A 21,159-nucleotide genomic window follows, 5' to 3' on the forward strand; every position below is an offset into this window, starting at 1 on the left:
GTGATTGGGACGACGGACATCATCCTATACTTTGTGTGGGAAACCGTGTTTTTCCTCCTCAGTCCAAGAACAGAATCAGAATGGCACAAGGTGCTATCTAACTTTGTGAATTTTATGGTAACTTTAATTTTAGTTTGTGTCTAATTTTTGCTTCACTTATTTTTTATGATAAATTTTAGCATAAAGTATATTTTTTGTTTTTGAAGTTTGACAAAAATTTTAAAAATACTCCTAAATTTTATTTTGTTTTAATTTTGTGTCAAAAGTTTTCGATTTGCATCAAATATACCTTTGATGACTAATTTTTCAAAAATTTTAAGACTAATTCAACAACAATTATATAAGAACAATCCTCAACACAAGCAAATCAAATATAATTTTTATGTATTATTGTTAAATTGGTCTTAAATTTTTTGAACATTTAACCGTTGAGGATATATTTGATGAAAATAAAAAACTTTTGAAACAAAATCGAAACAAAATAAAATTTAGGGATATTTTTGAAATTTTTACTAAATTTCAGTGACAAAAAGTATACTTTACCTTAAATTTTAAATATTTAACAATTATTTATTTTTAAATTAAATATTAATTTTAAATTTGTTAATTTTAATTTTATATATATAACATATATTAATTGAGATCAATGGATAAAATTAAAACTTGATCAATTTTCATGTCTTTTGGTAGATGAGTCAAAATTCTTATCTATGAAGTTAGAATTTAAAAGATTCCTGAGTGACGAAGGAATAATGGTGAACCAATATATTCCAATAACATGTAAAATTATACGAATCATTTCCATATGAGTTAAGCAATGATACTGCTAGCAGCAACACTTGAAAGACAAAGGAGAAGCATTCCATACCAGAAAACGTGTAATCGCGAATCCGAAAATATTGAGTAACAAAGAAGCGACACTCTTGGCACATTTTACCAGGCCACTAGAATCCAATGCCAAAAAAAAAAGAGTGACACTGTTACCACACACACACTCTCTCTCTCTAACATAATAATAATTAGGGTAATAATTATCCCTTAAAAAAGCAAAAGAAAATGAAGGGGGTTACAACATGAACTCGGAATCATCCCACTGAAGAACTGCAGAGGCAACGTTCTGCTCCCTTTTGAGTTTGTCTTTAAGGAACCAATCACACACTTTCCCAGCATTCAGCTCTTCAATTGTACACCCTTCTTGCTCTGATATCACTCTCAATAAATTTAGAGACGATATCTATCACCATATAACAACATGAAACAATAAGAGTCAAATTTAGTATATATTGATAGGTGAAATTGTGCAAGGTGTGATAGCTAATAGGTACCGTTAAACGGCATAGAAAACGCTCATGTGAGCTCAAACCAGACATCTCCACCAAACCAGCTTCCTCGAGTGTCAAGAAGGTTCTCTTGTCGGGGTTTTTGTCTCCTTGGTGTCCGCCACTACTGCTGCATTTAACTTGTCTTGTATTTGGTGTTGGTGATGATACCTTCCTTGGCCTTGCTTTGTAACTCCTAATAACCTTTGAAGGGTTTACGAGACATGTTGATTGAATTTGAACACAGGCTTTATAGGGATGTAGTGAAATCATTAGCTTTACTTCTTGAGAACAGAGACACAGTGGTATTCACCTTCTTCAGATTGTGGATGTTGCATGAGTCGTTAGGGACTTATCTTTTTCGAGGATTATCCATTTTTCTTATTTTTAGTGGAGGAGAGAGATGCAAATATTTCGCATTGGGCCACTCTTTTTGGTCCAATAATAGTGGGCCTAATGTTCAAACACTTGAAGAAAATGAGAAAGTCTACCCTTGTATTTGTGTGTTTGAAACAGAAAAAAAAAAAGCAGAAATCCATAGAAAGGGCCGGATATAATAATATGTCTAATTTTTCATCCATATAAGATTTACAAGCTTGCATAGAGAGAAAATAGAAATTAAAAATAGGTACAGATTTAATTGGGACCCCAGCAGCTCAAGTACATGACGGTACGTAGAGACTCTTCAGCCTGTTTGATCTTGTGGGAGTCGGAAGATTTGATAGCAGATGAGTTAAAAGATGAAGATGAGAATCGCCTGGCCTGCTTTGAGGAAGGAGAGCATGCAGAGTCCTTGAGAGACTTTAAGGTTGAGTAGTCACACTTGCTTCTTTGATCCTTCATTCCTTGAACCACTCTTACCCCTGCCTGGTACATCACCCTACTCATGTACCTCAAGCTCATAATAATTACAATGACCTTCGGAAGTTGAGAATGATGGGTATTCAAGATAGGATTATTGCCTTATTCGCTAAGGTTAGGTCGAGATTTATAAGAAAACAGAAAGCGGGTCAAGCAACCGGATGACAAGGTGGAAAGTGGAAACAACCGGCTCAAACAGTCAAGACGTGGCCACCCATTTTGCCCAGTTTCCTAAGAACCATGGGCTCTATTGGCCTATTCTATGGTTACCGGACACGTGTCGGTTTCAGCCATCATATAAGATTATCACACAAATCTTACCACGTAGGATGCTGGAACTTTAACGTGGCTAGTCTTAATCAAAATGTACTTATCTTCAAATTTACCAACTAGGCAACTTTTATGTACATTCTGTGGAAGATATTCTGGAAGCGCCGTGGATTGTGGACCCACAGATTCTCTTTCGTTTCCATGATCGCCGGTATGCATAGTTATCTGAATCGAACCGGTAATCAACCTAATAAGACTATTAGGTTATTAGATTATTGGTTCAATCATTGGATCACAAATTGAATCGGTTGATTCGATTATAATTAAATAATTATATAAAATTTAATTTTTTTTATAATAAAATTTTTTATACAAAATTAAGTTATTTTAATATTTTAATAATTTATTAATTAATTATATTAATCAAATATATGTTAAAAAAGAGTTAATATTAATAAATATTATATAATTATCAATAAAAAAATATGGTATGATAACTGAATATATTTTTGTTTATTTTTTTAATTTAAAGAATATTTAACAACATTTAATATTTGTAATAATTATGTAAAATTAAAAAATAATTAATTTAAGTGAGTAAATATAAAATAAAAAATTAATTAAATTAAATATAAAATTACTCATTAGATTAAAAGGACAAAAGTATAAGGAGATTTTAAATTTTACATGAGTAAAAGAGTTAATAAGATATAGTTATTAATTAGGATATATATAATAAATTATAATATATTTATAAAAAGGCATTTATAGTATCCAAAAGCATGTTAGCCTAGTGGGTTACAAACTCCTTTATTTTCCAGGAGCGCCAGGTTCGAACCCCAGCAGGTAATGCCGTGCATGTGCTGACATCATCTGGCGGGTTGACCGGTCCGGTTTGGTCTGCAATTCAGTCCGGTTTTTACCGGATTTTTCGAGTTTGACCAGTTTCTTTGCTTGTGTGGTTTAATTGTTAATCCGAACCGATTAAGAGTTCGGTTCACTGGTTTTTCAGTCGAACCGGTCGGTCCAGTCCGGATTTGATAACTATGCCTAGATGATAGATATATCATAAAAAAAAATAGATAATAATCGATTAATGATTCGGTGGTCCTCACTTGTTTTTTCACCAATTGTGGTAAAAACTTAAATCAACGGTTAGATCATTATTAATTTTGATCCAACGGTGGGTTATATTTTGTCAATTATAATCAAATTTTTTTTTGCAATTAATGGTATATGAACTACGGCCCAATAGAATTTGTTATTTCCATAAAAAAATTTGCTGAATCTTAAATTTCACCCACACACAAAATTGAATTTCATAATTTCCAACTAGTTAAACACACAATTGTCTCCCTTCGTCAACATCAACATCTTCTTCTTCACTCTAATATTAATTCTATTGATGTTCAACTATACATCTCCTAAGTTTCATATTTTACACCCTTACAAGCTTATTTGTTTATCAAATTTACGGCGTATATCTTATCTCTCAATCTCTGCGAGGAAGCAATCTGAATCCCAATGTCTAATGAGATAGGTTTTTCATCAATCTGAAACCCTAAGTCACACTCTTAGGATTAATTTTGATAGATTTTTTGCATCATGTCATCAAATACCTAGCCTAAAATTAGGTTATTTCTAGTATTATTTACTTATTTAATTAGATTATTATTCATCAACTGCAAACAATGTTAAATTATTAACGACTTTAGATAAGGAGAAAACTGTCGAAACTGTATTCTTGTTGGGTGCATAGCATCGGTGGAAGACAGTCACCTATATGGGGACGATAGTGGCAACGAATATTGTTGACTCATCGGTTGTTCTAGAAATGTTCTCTTTTGCACTACCCGTTCCCATTATCTGAATTGTCCCCTGTTCGGTTTTGGCACAAAATTTTTTAATTTTGTAGTTTTTGTTGTGGTGGACGAGAAGATAGTTTTTCTACATTGCAGTGGTGGACCAAATCTAGCAAACTCCTCTATCTCCATGACTTAGCAGTAGACCAAAAAAAGCTTCACCTTCATGAGATAACACTAACCCTGTTCTTTGTATTTTTCATTTTGTCACTTCATGTTTAACTTATGATTTTTATTGATTATTCTATTTGTAATTGTGACTTCAACTGAAACTGATTTTGATTTTAAAGTAATTACTGCAACTTAACTTCCTGCAATAATGTGTTGAAAAGGATAAAGATTGTGTGTTGCTTATTATGCTGCAAATTGAAAATTAGTTCCACTTTATCGAAAAACCTAACTAAGAATACATTATGCATTCATATATATCTTCAATTGTTTTTGCACTTATACAAATCTTGAGGAGGGGTTGGCTTCAAATCTCCTTGTGTATATAATTATCAACTTTGCTGAAGTACTTTACATTAATTAATGCATTCTTCTTTGAAGGTAAATGATTTTGAGTTTTTAGTGAGTTGATGAAGTAAATTTCGCTCATAATACTTATCATTCATTGTGTTAAAGACAAATTGAAGGGCTTTGGTATAATTCTTCTGAATTGCATAATATGTAAAGTTTAAATGAGCTTCCTTTTAATATAAATAAATCAATTTAAATAAATATTATCTTTTTCTTAATGCTATAATATAGATTATCAAAACTGAAGTTATATAACATCTGATTTGAAACTGTTACATTGTTCTTTGTGACTTAGATTTATGTTTCTAAAATATTTTTCTTTATCTTCTTTCCTAGGTTGCACAGTTTGGAATTTTGGATCACTAATGTAGATAATATCCATTTCTTCTACTAGTTATGAGTCTCAAAACAAAGGACCATTAATTAGAGCTTGATTAGTTATGTTATGCTATTTAATTTAATTTCATAATTCTGTGTAACTGACATTGTTATGCAGCCAATTAAGACTCAATAATTAGTATCTTTCACTTTATGTCCAACTTAAGGCCACAATTTCATGTTGCTAATACTCTTGGATTGTGATGTAATGTCATGTTATGTACTATTGTGCATAAATTAATACTTAATGCTTTTATAATTATATGATTGTGTCACGGAGTAACATAAATAGTTGGCAATCAATACATGTTTAGTTTTTGTAAAAGTATGTTCATGAACTCTAAAAATAAATAGTGTCATGACTTCAAATACAAGTCTTTCAGTCAGTAAATAGATATAAATTTGAAGAAATTTCATATAATAAAATTACAAAATTAAAAGCATGCATTTAATAACATTTTTATGAAAGAACTCCTAAGAATAATGAATGCTGACCAGCCAATATTTTGATTACCATAAAATAAAAGAGAAAGATAAATAAGTGATTCATCCATAATATATAACAATTAAAGTTAAAGCCTTTGTAAGTACACCCATAATATCCAAACTGGCACAACTAAAATAAAATTAGATGATAATTAAAGCTTGAAAATAAAACTAGTTTATAATTAAAGCAAACTACATAATACGGGCTACATATGCCACAAAGAAAATTCTTAGGTATTGGTCCTTCATGCTCCCACCTGGTGCTTCTCTCACTCAATTGCATCTTTAAAAATCTCATTCTTCAACTGATTGAAGGGACTAGTAACCAAGTCCACCGCTAACTTAGCACGAAGCAAGTTGTGTTTCAACTGTTTCATGAAATTTATATTTTGTTAGAGTTTGGTTATCTATTAGAAATAGAAAAAATACCTCTCTTGTATATAAATTAGCTGCAGACTTTTCCAATAACAATAAATGAGTTTGCATCATAGGTACTCCATGTGCACATTCAAAGTCTGCTAGACTATCTTTGAAATGAATGTAGGCAACACATCTATCAAAGTGCTCTACAAAATCTCTTAAATTATACCTGGACTTAACATACTTTGCAATAACTGAGTGCAACCCCTCACATCGAGAAGTGGTCCTAAACCCAGCAAAGAACTTCCCACGGATATGTGCTGTTGCCCAACTATGACGGTTATCATACATATCAATTATCCATTGCTTGTCTTGCACATCAAACTCTTCAACCATCCGATCCCACTTACTACGAAATACACCAACATCGTAATCACCCAGCATGCACTTCTTAAACTGCGATGTGAACCTAGGATTACCTACATTACTCGTGGCATTGCCAAGCACATAGGCGATGATGTGCATTAGGAAAAACTTTTTCGATTGCATTTTTCATTGAAAGGGCACCATCTGTGATAACTGAAATTGGGGCCTTCCCCTTCATTGCTTCCAGCAAACTTTTTAACAACCAAATATATGTTTGCTCCGACTCATCACACACAAGGGCGGCCGCAAAGACAACTGTGCGGTTATGGTTATTAACACCCGAAAAAACGACAAGCGGACAATGATATTTGTTCTTCTTGTAAGTAGCGTCAAAAGCCAATACATCACCAAACAATTGATAATTCATTTAGCTTATTCCATCACACCAAAATAAATTCTTTATCGAGTGAAACCTATCAACCTCATATCTTATAACCATGACAGAATCAATGGACTTCATCTTCCTCAAAAATTGAAGAGTTGCACTAGCATCACCCTTCAACCATCGACGTTGCTGTGCGACTTGATTGTACAAGTCCCTGGGCAAAAAGGGAACATTGTGGTGACCACCAGATTGGCTTGAGAGTGCTGCAAAAATATGTGCAGTGCCTAATCCACCCTTCCTCATTATATTTATTTGCTCAATGTCTGCAGCAGGTATTTTTCTGTGACCAGGAAGCTTTGCAGTAAAAATTGGAGGAAGAAGGTCGTGATTATGCAAATCAAAAAATTTTGAAATAATCCAGCGACCACTAACAACGTCAAATGACACCTGAACCTTTGCCTTACAGTCACATCTTGTTTTCTGGTATGCATATTATCTGCTGTCGGAAGCCCTTGCGACAACAAACAAAATTCTGTCGATTGATTATCCCATTGTGCTTTCGCATCTTACTTTTCCGACCACTAAATCCCCTTGACTTGGCAAATGCATTGTAGAAATCAAAAGTCACTCCTAGATCACTGAAATGATATCTTTTTATATCAACATCTACAATATTCAAGAACTCAGTCTTTCCTATGTCCTCCCACCCGTCAATCTTATAAGATTCATCCAATTGATCAAAATGGGCACCTTCATTGGGTTCAGAAGCATCAACTTCTGCATTTGCCAAGTTAGCATCCATGAAGATATCGTCGTCCAGGAGCTCATCACCGTTTCTCAAGGGATTCTCCAAATTCCCGTGAAACCCGTCAACATTATTGGTGTCATCTACATAATACTACATGAACAAATTAATTTAGACTAAGTATTTGATGGCATGATGCAAGAAATCTATCAAAATTAATCCTAAGAGTCTGACTTAGGGTTTCAGATTGATAAAAAACCTACCTCATTAGACATTGGAATTCAGATTGCTTCCTCACAGAGATTGAGAGATAAGATATACGCCGTAAATTTGATAAAGAAATAAGCTTGTAAGGGTGTAAAATATGAAACTTAGGAGATGTATAGTTGAACATCAACAGAATTAATATTAGAGTGAAGAAGAAGATGTTGATGTTGATGTTGATGTTGACGTTGACGAAGGGAGACAATTGTGTGTTTAACTAGTTGGAAATTATGAAATTCAATTTTGTGTGTGGGTGAAATTTAGGATTCAGCAAATTTTTTTGTAGAAATAACAAATTCTATTGGCCCTAGTTCATATACCATTAATTGCAAAAAAAAAAATTGATTATAATTGACAAAATATAACCCACCGTTGGATCAAAATTAATAATGATCTAACCGTTGATTTAAGTTTTCACCACAATTGGTGAAAAAACAAGTGAGGACCACCGAATCATTAACCATGATACTTGATAGGTACATATAGTTTTTTTTAGTTAATAGTCAAAATAGTCCCTGAAAGATACCCTGATCTCCATTTTAGTCCTCGAAAGACAAAATTAATCGAAATCGTTCTCGAAAGATACACGACTTGGTCACGTTAGTCCTTCCGTCAGTTGGATGATGACGTGTCACGTTATGTGCCACGTGGCATGATGACGTGGTGGGTTAATGCCACGTGTCACAAGATGATTGGTTGATGTGTCAGATCAGTGACACTCACTTGACATGTAAAAAGGTTATTTATAATCAAAATAGTCCTTGAAAGTTCAGATGTAAGTCATTTTCATCCCTAAAATTTTAAAAATTAATCAAATTAGTCCTTATATAATTTTTTTAAATTTTTTCTTGATAATATTAAATTTAAAATATTTTTTGATACTACTAATTTTAATAGAAATGTAATTGACAAACAAAAAATTAGTAATTATATCTTTTCTTCTTAAAATTTTTTTCAATAAAATTATCTCTCTCATTTAATTCTTCTCAAAATTTCTCTTATTCTTTTCTATTCTAAAACCTTTTTCTTACAGTATTACATTTTGCTGGAATATATATATACTCAAAATTAAAATGTATGTATTTGTTAACCTAAACAAAGTTATATGCTCAAAATCAAAATTTATGTATGTTAACCTAAACAAAGTTATACCACTATTTTTTTTCTACTACATCTTTTTTTTTTCTTTTTCATTACGGTATTACTTATATATAGGATGTAATGGTAGTGATATTAAAAGTCAAAATTCAAGAAGATCCACAAATTTTGCTTCAATTTCAAATTTTACAAAATATTGAAAATTTGTTGCTTAATTATTATTATTATTATTATTAGGTGATTTCTTCGATACCCAACTAATTTGAGGGTATTACATACCCTTTTTACATGTTCCAATTAATTTGTGACAAGTGTATTCATTAATTCCAATAAGCAAATAAATTTTTAATTTTTAAAAATAAAAAATAATGAATTTAATACATGTATTAAATATTTTATATATACATATCTTAATATAATATACATACATTTAACTTTGGTTAAATCAAATCACCATATGTGGCAAACCTTGACTAAATTATTTAAAAGAAAAAAAAAAGAATTAGAATTGGGACGTTGTATATGCCGCTAGAAAAAGAGGGAAGAACATAGAACCCTAATCATTTTCATTTAATTTCGTCTTCTTCTCTCCTCTATATTCACAGAAAAAATTCGTTTTCATCTTCTTCCCTCTCCTTCAGGATATACTTCTTTTTCGTCCTTCTAATCTTCGAAAGTCGTCGATCTTGTTGCTGTAACTCAGAACAATCCATCATCTTTTTACTGTTCTTCAATTCAAAGTCGCCGATTTTGTTGTTGGAACCCATAACAATCGATTGTTATGTTTACCGTTCTTCCATTCAAAGTTGCTAACATAACAAATCTCTCTGTCTCTAAACCAGATACCGTCACACTCTCAGCGTTTGCAAATTGTTACAAGTCATTCTTTGTTATCTTTTTTTCTCTTGTTTCATTCTTTTCCTTGATTAAAATTAGTACTGTTTGCCTGCGACTAATAATTGGTACAAGTGTGTTTATTCTTTGTTACTGTTTATCATTTACATAGTCTATTTTGAAGCTTATTATCTTTGATTTTTTTCTCCTTCAATAGCAATACTATTTCATTAATTTAGAATCACCAAAACAAAGAGTACTTCAAAGAGTACTAGGAAATAAAAAAATTAATAGTAGCAATTCTTAATAATCCTACAACATAGATACAGGTTATAACTCACATAAAATTTCAGGTATTGATGATTATAATCCCTGTTTATAATTTATTAGTTTATACTTGATTATATAGATGTGATGTTCATTTTGAGCGGCTGAACAAATCAATAAAAAATTTGCTTTAAACATACGAGTTTAAATTAGTTATGTAACAGTGATCATTATTGAGTTAAAATTATTGTATATGTGGTCTTTTCTAATTACTTGTAATACAAAATTATATTTTTAAGGTTTATTGATTTTTATTTAATGATAGTTTCGTGACATGCAAGTAATGAAGAAGTTATAAATTTGATTTGTTAAAAATCAGCCACTCCTTCAATTAGTTGTATAAGAAAAGGATGCATTATTTTAATATATTTAAAAAGCCAACTTCGATTGAAATTCTCTTTGTAAATAATATAATTAGGGATTACTTTTCTATATGTATTTAAAGTGATATATACATTAAAAATTTGTAAACATACCCTTTTTTGTTGTTGATTTTTATATGGTCTTTAATCAATAGAAAATTTTTTGAATGATAAAAATTGTTGACACATTCTATAAAAAAATCTGTCATAACAAAATCCTACAAAAGAAAGAAAATTCAATATTTCAAAATATAAATATATAAGATTGTTATAGATTTTAATTTATATATAGAAAGATTCTAAACAATAAATAGCTACCACAAAAAAGTCGCATTACAAAGTATTAGCACCAAAATGACTTATTTATATCATTTATAGTTAACATAATTTATTTAGAATTTTTCGAACTGATGCATTAAGAAGTAACATATATTCTTATTTTTTAACTAAATTCTTGTTCTTTTCCTCAAATTTTACGTAGTTCTTCTTAGCAGCCTTGATAATGGTGTTTTTTTTTCAGATTGTATGACTTCATGATCAAATCTATAGCAATGCGCATCCTAGTTGCATCATCAACCTTCAAATGATAAAACCAGCAGTAAGTCACACTTATGTAATTAGAAATTTATCATGAAATGTAACTTACATAAATGTTATAATCATCAATTCAAATGCAATTTTTCATCCAAGTTGCTACACAAATACCACAATCAAAGCTATGTTAAATTTTATATGAAAAAAAAAAGTACTAGTTAGACAATGTGACAAAAAAAAAGATTGCTTGACAAACTAAATAAAGAGCTCGAAAATTACGAGTCATTTCTTTGTCTTCCTATTCCGAGAGCTTCCAAAATAGGAAACTCAGACACCTTAGGCCCCTTCAAGGTACAAGGCCTAATAAGTGGTTAAGATTAAATTAGTATTTTTCTAAATGGTAAAAATAGTATAAATGAAGATGTAAAATTGATGCTATAAATGTTTGAATACAGAAATGATATACCAGTTGTTTAATGCTGAATATTTTACGTATTTTCTTCTTAAGATCTGGGTTGGAATCCAACAAAATTACTTGACACTGATTCATGTCAAAGATAACAAGATACCAATAAAGAATATCTTCATTAACAGGTACATAAATATGTACATATATACAAGAATTAATTGTTTTTTATTTGTGATAGTTAAAAAATATAATTCTATTTATGAAGAGTATTAAAATTTCTATCACGGGAGTGACTTCAATATGAAGTCTCATATAGTCATAAGAAATTGTATCATATGATTTTACCTTTCCAAGGACTTTAACTTTGTCCATGAATGTCTCTTTATTCTTGAGCTTGACTACTTGGGATAGTTCCCGACAATACCATTTGCTATACAATGTGAAGAATATAATTTTGTCAATATTAAATTACCAAACTAATGTTACATATAAATATTGCACCCAATGAGGATGAAAATTATATATTTCTTTTGGTGCAAAAGATTTCAATTTATTTATAAGTTACACGTAACTTACCGAAAAGATTGTGGGCATATACCAATGTCTTAAAACTCCGGAAGTAGTCTTTTCCTCATCATTTAGCATATGAGCATATACGTCCAATATCTAAATGAATATTAGACATGGTTAGATAATGATAATAATCATGAGATTAGATTGGTATTCAAAATTAAATCAACTAAAATAACTTACATTTTGGTCAATCCAACCCTTTGGAATTAAGTTAAAAAAAAATCTCTGGTTGCATCGTTTTACTAATATCTCTTGCCTACAATTGATTAAATATAAAAAGAATAATCTATCATTGTTCTTCTCATACGATCGTAAGATGACAAAGTATAAAGATAATATTTTTTCAAAAATAAGTTACCTTCCAAACTCATTATCTTTATTTGTTCCAAATATGTAGGTTGCAACTATAATTTTAATGTTATCTAATTCCATGGTAGTTGACGGTGCAAACAATACTGATAGCTACTATTAAGAAAAAATAAAAGATAACAAAAATTAAGTCTCCAAATTTAAAATAACTCGAGAATTAGAAAATCTTCAAAAGTGTTTGGACGAATAAAACTTAAGCAATTGACACTTACAAATGGAGCTTCTACTCCAAGATTTTTCGGTTGGAGTTTTGTAAACCCTGGAATCCTCTGGTTTATATGATAACCAGTAGGAGATGCATTACTCAGCAATGATTTGACAATATCAGTTGATGGAGTATCTGCTATACAAAATTGTTTATCATGTATTTTTTTGGATGACTGGACTCTAGAAATTTTAGGATTAGTCTTCTTCACACTGAGAATAGATTTTTTTCTGTCAAAAGAAGCTTTTTTAACCGGGGGAGTGACCAACTTTTCATTATTGTGTCTGTCATGACTTACTCAGACGAAAGGTTTTCAAAGGGACTTGCATATAGAGACATGGTCATTGGCATTGAAAGTGATGGATAAGAAGGTGAGTTTGGGTTAAATCCTCCCAAATGATTATAAAATTGTGACGGCATGAGGTTAAAGTAAGGCATCATTGGCATCATGGATTGGTTGACAGAGGCCATGTTTTGCAAGTTAGTGACAACTTCTTGCATCTTTATGATTTGTGAGTTGAGCGCATCATATTTTTCACCTTTATTCTCCTAAAAAATATTTCGAAAATGATAAGAAAATGATTACATTACTATTCCTTCAATGCTATAGACGTTTAATCAATTATTTGTCAAATGAATTAATTGAATACTGACCAATACTTAGTAAATTCAACATAACAATTCGAGAAGAGAAAATAGATCACCTTGTTAAGAATGGTTTCAGCTGGCACATCCAATTATTAGTATACTAATTTTTATTGATTTGTTCAACCGCTTAAAATGAACATCACATATATATAATCAAGTATAAACTAATAAATCATAAATAGGATTATAATCATCAATACCCAAAATTTTATGTTATTAAGAATTGCTACTATTAATTTTTTTTTCTAGTACTCTTTGAAATACTCTTTGTTTTGGGATTCTAAATTAATGAAATAGTATTACTAAGAAAAAAAATCAAAGATAATAGGCTTCAAAATAGATTATGTAAATGATAAATAGTAACAAAGAATAAACACACTTGTACCAATTATTAGTCGCAGGCAAACAGTACTAATTTTAATCAATGGAAAGAATGAAAGAAGAGAAAAAAAAAAAAGAGAACAAACAGTGTGACTTACTTGTAACGATTTGCAAATACTGAGAGTGTGACGGTATCTGGTTTAGAGACCGAGAGATTTGTTATGTTGACGACTTTGAATGGAAGAACGGTAAACAGAACGATCGATTGTTCTGGGTTGCAACAACAAAATCGGCGACTTTAAATTGAAGAACAATAAAAAGACGATGGATTGTTCTGGGTTACAGCAACAAGATCGACGACTTTCGAAGATTAGAAGAAGGAAAAAGAAGGTATATCCTGAGAGTGAAGGAGAGGGAAGAAGACGAAACGAATTTTTCCTGTAAATATAGAAAAGAGAAGAAGACGAAATTAGATGAAAAGAATTAGGGTTCTATGTTCTTCCCTCTTTTTCCAGCAGCATATACAACGGCCCAATTCTAATTCTTTTTCTTTTTTTTTCTTTTAAATAATTTAGTTAAGGTTTTTCACATATGGTGATTTGATTTAACCAGAGTTAAATGTATATACAGTATATTAAGATATGTATATATAAAGTATTTAATACATGTATTAAATTCATTATTTTTTATTTTTAAAATTAAAAATGTATTTGCTGATTGAAATTAATGAATACACTTATCACCAATTAATTGGAACATGTAAGAAGGGTATGTAATACCCTCAAATTAGTTAGGTATCGAAGAAATCACCTTATTATTGTCATGCACGTGATAAAACTGAAATTATAATTTTAAATTATTCTATTAAAATTAATTTGAATTGTAATAATTTAATAAATAAATAAATAATATGATGTGCATTGTTCGTGTTTTTTTAAATATAGTATTAAATGTATTAACTCGAATGTAGCTATTAAGTGTATAAAAATTATGTTTGAATTATGAATTCTCTAAATGAAATTATCCGTTTAAAATATTTAAATTATGATTTCAATCATAAATTACAATTATGATTTAAAAATTTTTTTTGATATAATATTACATTTTTTCTTCATTTTACTATTAATATGTTGATATTGCAAGTCTAATTTACAGTATTTTACTTAATCTTGACTGAAAAAGAAAATAGTTACGTATTTCTATCATTTAATATATTTAATACACAATGTGCTAACACTAACGATATTTTTAAAAAAAATATATTGATAAAAATAGATATAATATAATTACAAATATAACATAAATAAATAAAATATATAAATAAATGCGAAACCAATATGTTTACCAATGTCTTTGTTAAATTTTATAAATTAGAGAATAAATTATGTATTCGGTTGCTTGATGATCACATAGATGATCAAGTAATTGAATTGTAAATTGATCTCATAGTGTACATCTTATTTTTTTCTCATTTTTGAATGAAAGCGAGAATTAAGGGAGTAAGTAGTAATATATAAAGAAAAAAAAATTTGCACCACAACATATAATTATAACCTAAAGAAATATTCATATTAAAATTTTACATACTGCAAATCATGAAGATCAATCACAATGTACTGGTCACTTCTCTCTATTTTTGACCATGATATGAGTTTTTCTTTTCTAGTCAAGAATCTAATAACATCTAATTGAACAAAAAAATTGAATTAAAAGTACCAAATTAAGGACAAATGAGTGAATAATATAAAAAATTATAACTTCGAATGTGTATAAAATAAAAAGAATTTACTGATTTATTTTATATTAAACGATAAAACTAACAATAGTATATTAATAAAAGGATATACCTTTAAGAAAAGTCACAATACAATTTCAAATATTTTCATAAATAAACTGTTAAAATTTTTGTTATCGATAAAATGATGTTATTATACAATTTTTTGGCAAAACTTAAAATCAAAAGGAAAATAATTTTATGTGGGTTAATATAAATTAATTACGTACCAAATAAGTAGAATCGTTCATTTGTTTGTTTCAATATAGCAGCATGAGCAAGCAAATTAAAATGATTATCCAGAATTTTATGATCATCGACCAAATGTACTATACCTGACTCCATCTTAAAAGATATTTTGCACGTGTGTCACTCAGAAGAAATATTCTGCTTGATTTCTCGATCTCAAAATTTGTCAAATATTTTTGTCAAATAATTCTTGATTGAACAATGAATTTTATCCTATTACAAAACAAATTAAATATAAAAGCTATTAGCATTTACAAAGCTATTAAAAAGAATTGTCTTTGACTTGATTGAACAATGAATTTTATCGTATTGCAAAATAAATTAAATATAAAAGCTATTAACATTTACAAAGCTATTAAAAAGAATTGTCTTTGACTTGTGAAATGGTAACTTATAAAATTAACTTAAAATATGAACTACAAATATTTATAAGAATTTAATTTTGATACACTGACAGTGTAAAGTAGTTTTACACGTGTATCCAATTACGTAATGACATATCAATAAAAATAAATACATTTCACATTGACCGCGTGAATGGTCATCCAAAAGAACGGATGTGATTGCACGACTATGTAAAATGCTTTACACTGTTAGTGCATCAAAATTAAACTCTATTTATAAATTGAACTTAGCATTACTTGAAAAAATTTAGTAAATGAATCAATTAATCTTATCATCTATTAGAACTATTTCTATGTAAACCGTCTCATTCTTGTCAAACTTGAATGAAACTTTTTATAGCCTTATAATTCTTGTCTTTATTTTTCATACTTTCTCTTCGTATAATCTACTATAGGTGATACTATTAATAGGATCGTAGTCAATAGTCATTAGGTATAGAAAAAAAATAGAATAAAGACTATGTAAAAATTATAAATTTTTTAAATAATAAACATGAAAGAAAATTTACTGCTTATTATATATACTAATAATATGTCAATAATTTTAAAAATTTACTAATAATACTAATATTTTAAAGATAATTTTACTATAGTTATAATAAATTTAGTTATTACTCTAAATAAATAAAATAAATAATATATTTGAAAACTAAAGAAAAAAATTAGCGATAATCATATTTAGAATGTTCCCATTTTTTTTTATTTTTGTTTGCTTATTATTCTTTCACTGCAATGTTAGATCAAAGAAACTCTAAATTTAAAATATAATAATAAATATATCATGTAATGAAAAAATAACAATATATATATATAGAGAGAGAGAGAGAGAGTCAATGCTCAAAGATATGTTATCGTAATAAAATATGACACTATGAATAATTATATTTGTCAAGTAAATTTATTTATACTCTATATCTATTATATTATTTTATGTAAAATTAAAATCTACTCTTCTAATTTAATATTATATATATATTTGCTTCTTACATTGTCTAAAATTAAATTGAAATTATGTTTAAAGGCTTAACATGGTAAATAGAATATAATTAATATATAATATTTTAATAATTAAAAACCTAAAATAAATTAATAGATAATAATAATTAATACCTAAAATATCATATATATATATGTTTTTGATATTGTCCAAAATTAAATTGAAATTATGTTCAAAGTCTTAATACCGTAATTGAGGTATAATTAATACCTAAAATTTTAATAAGTAAATACCTAAAATAAGTTAATTAAATAACAACAATGAACAATTAATACCTAAATTATTGAAAAGGAATTTTTAATAAATGTGAGGAATAAAAATAAAAAAATTAATAAATAATATTAGTGTTTAAATGAAAGAGTTGATAAAGAATAATAATTATAAGTAAAAATAGTATTTTTATTTTGGAAAAAAAAAACACATGAGAAATTGTTTAATAATCTGTGCCATGTACATGATAATAAATTGTTCAATAATTCGTACTATGCACGTGATAAGTTTGAAATTATAATTTTAAATTATTTTATTAAAATTAATTTAAATTATAGTAATTGCGTTTATTTTTTCTTAATCTAGTGTTATGTGTATCAACTCTAATATAGTTATTAATCGTTTTTGTTAATCTACTTTTTTTTTCTCTAAATTTATGATTTAAAATAACAATTATAAATATTAATAATTAAACAAATTATTATATTATAATTATTTACGTTTTATTCCCAAAATTGAAAACATACTATTTCTTTTTTATTTATACTACCAGTATATATTAATCGATTAGTCAATGATTTTTTTATTCGTAAGATATATTTATTTATTTTGTTTAAATAATTTTAAATCTTTCCTTATTTAAGTACACATATATTAATTATTTTTTTATTTTTTATTATAAATAATTTTTTTAACCTACAATAATTATACTGATTTTGTTATTCCATTAATACCATCACATGCGTAATAATATTCATAAATCATACTAATTTTCGTATATATATATATATATATATATATATATATATATATATATCAATTGTTTAGTTAATAATTTTTTTACTTTTAGAATATATTTATGGTTTTAAATAATTCTAAATATTTATATATATATATATATATATATATATATAAATTATATATAAATATATTTAAATCGTATATATTAATTAATTTTTTTATCATAATTAATTTTTTTGAATCTACAATCATTCAATAATTTTTTTATTTTTTATTATTAAGGTCATCGTTTGTGTAATTTTTATAAATTATAATAATTTCTTTATTTATCTATACATATATATTAATTTTGTTAAATAATTCTAAATATTTGTTTATATATATATATATATTAATTATACATATAAAAAATTAAGTCACATATGCTAGTTTTTTTTGTTATGATTATTTTTTTATATATATATGATTATTTTTTATTCTACAATCGAGTAATAATTTTTTATTTTTTATATCCATGTATATTCTCCGATCCCTTTTCATATGTATGATTAATAATTTTTTTTCACATATTTTTATATATTAGCAAGAAAGCAAAACCACATATTGTGACACTTTTTTCTTTTTCACACCTTAATCTTAATTAATCAAACTTGTGTCCAAAACAGATGTTAGTTAATCTTAATTAAATTTTTAATCATTCTAATTTATTGATGAATTACATTTCTCTTAATAATTGCATTACTAATCTGAAATACAAAAAAAGGTGATACATATATCAAAAAAGAAAACAAACTTAAAAAAATCATATTAAGAAGTTTAAAAATAACATATCCATAAAGAATAGTCATAATATATAAATTGAGACAACAATTTAAATTTCTCTAAAACTAATTTAATCAACTACCAATATTAGAACTAAATTATTTAAATAATATTTAATCTATTCTAATCCTTAGATACGTATAGATTAGAGTCATTATCGTAACAACCAACCGAAATAACATCATAAGATCGAATACTTAGAATCGGTATAAATTCAGACTATCTTCTTATTAAAATTGTCAAATTAAATTGACTTTTATTCTCTTCAATGGCATTGCATTAATGCACCAAAAGACCGGTAGTTTCTGAAAAAATACAATATGTTATAAAATTATTTTTAATACAAAAAGTTTAAGAGAAACAAAATTTAAATATAGTATCAATATTTGAATCGCATCTTCAAGGTTGGCACGAATTTTTCAAAATTGAACCTAAATTGAGGAAATTCGATCTCATTATATGCTCAATTGCCCAATCAAAAAAGAATAACAGATTAGAAAAAAAATGCTTTGATTCTTAGATTTAGACTTACTAACCACAAAAAAACACTATATATAGCCTTTAGTAGTTCAAAAAAAATTATAGAAATTAATTATTGCAATATCAATTTACCACTATGAACGTTAGTATCATATTTATAACAATTAGAATTATAAATTTATGTTTAACTTTTTATATAATTATAATTAAGATATTTTTTAAATCAGTATAATTATGCATTATTCATTAAATGCTAATTGTAATATAATTCTAGTAAAGATATTTTTTAAAATAAATTTAGAAGAGAGAATAGTGCCTTTATTTTCAAAAAAAAATAAATTCATGAGAAATTGACACCTTACTTTCATTAGTTTGGGGAAAATTCAATTTTAGTATATTAAGTAGATTATTTTATATAATTATTATAAAGATATTTTTCTAAATTGATATAATCATGCATTATTCATTAAATGCTAATTGTAATATAATTATAATAAAGATATTTTAAAAAAAATAATTTTAAAAGAGAGAATAATGCTTTCATTACATGAGAATAGTACTTTCTAAAAATAAAGATATTTTCTTAAATTAGTATAATCATGCATTATTCATTAAATACTAATTGTAATATAATTATAATAAAGATATTTTTCTAAAAATAATTTTAGAAGAGAGAAGAGTGCTTTAATTATATTTACTTTCTAAAAATAAAGATATGTTTCTAAATTAGTATAATTATGTATTATTTATTAAATATTAATTATAATATAATTATAATAAATATATTTTTTATAAAATAATTTAGAATAGGGAATAGGAAAGTTCATTTTGGAGGAAAACAGAGTCAGGAGAGATCGACACGTCACTTTCGTTAGTTGGGAAAAAACCCAGTTTTAATAGATAAGTAGATTATATATGCTAAACGAATTGCTTCTTAAGCGTACTACATGCAAAGATCGTAATAAATTTTTGTGTGTTTCACATGTTTGAGATAGATTATATAATTTTACTTTTAATATCACTACCCTTACATCCTATATGTAAGTAATACCGCAATCGAAAAAAAAGATGTAATAGAAAAAAAAGTGGTATAACTTTGTTTAGGTTAACAAATACATACATTTCAATTTTGAGTATATATATATATATATATATATATATATATATATATATATATATATATATGTAATAATGTAAGAAAAATGTTTTAGAACAGAAAAGGATAAGAGAGATTTTGAGAAGAATTAAAGGAGAGAGATAATTTTATAGAAAAAATTTTTAAGAAGAAAAGATACAATTATTAATTTTTTGTTTGTCAATTACATTTCTATTAAAATTAGTAGTATCAAAAAATATTTTAAATTTAATATTATCAAGAAAAAATAAAAAAAATTATATAAGGATGAATTTGATTAATTTTTAAAATTTTAAGAATGAAAATGACTTATGTCTGAATTTTCAAAGACTATTTTGATTATAAATAACTTTTTTACGATACGTCAACCAATCATCTCGTGACACATGGTATTAACTCACCACGTCATCATGCCACGTGGCATTTAACGTGACACGTCATCATCCAACTGATGAAAATGACTAATGTGACTAAGTCGTGTATCTTTTGTGGACAATTTCGATTAATTTTATCTTTCGATGACCAAAATAAAAATCGAAATATCTTTTAGGACGATTTTTACTGTTAACTTTTTTTTTTAATTATGACTATGTCATCCGAAAATTATCCTTTTACTCGTTTGGTGAGTCCATCAAAAATCGAATATATTAATATTTATTTATTTATTTATTTTTTTGGTCTGGGATATTAATATTTATTTAACTACTGAGTTGTCACCTACTCACCTGATCCATCCCCGTAATTTTTTTTATTATCATTGAATTGAGTGCCTAATGCAACCCGATTAAAGAATCAAACTTAACACATTTATAAAAAGGAATAAAGCCCAACCCAATAAAAATAGATGGGCCA

At 27.2% G+C, this 21,159-nt stretch overlaps 1 protein-coding gene across 1 annotated transcript; it reads right to left on the reverse strand.

Moving 5' to 3' along the window:
* Positions 1-839: 839 nt before the first annotated feature.
* On the reverse strand, positions 840-1,909 carry LOC107624242 (receptor-interacting protein). Its single transcript, XM_016326725.3, has 2 exons — positions 1,326-1,909; positions 840-1,234 (listed from the first exon to the last, which is right to left on the reverse strand). Exons 1-2 carry the CDS (start codon positions 1,590-1,592, stop codon positions 1,067-1,069), a joined length of 435 nt encoding a protein of 144 aa, XP_016182211.1. The 5' UTR covers positions 1,593-1,909; the 3' UTR covers positions 840-1,066.
* Between the last annotated feature and the right edge of the window lie 19,250 nt (positions 1,910-21,159).

The sequence above is a fragment of the Arachis ipaensis genome, chromosome B10, assembly GCF_059453495.1.
Source record: "Arachis ipaensis isolate K30076 ecotype BB chromosome B10, ASM5945349v1, whole genome shotgun sequence".
Classification (NCBI taxonomy): domain Eukaryota; kingdom Viridiplantae; phylum Streptophyta; class Magnoliopsida; order Fabales; family Fabaceae; genus Arachis; species Arachis ipaensis.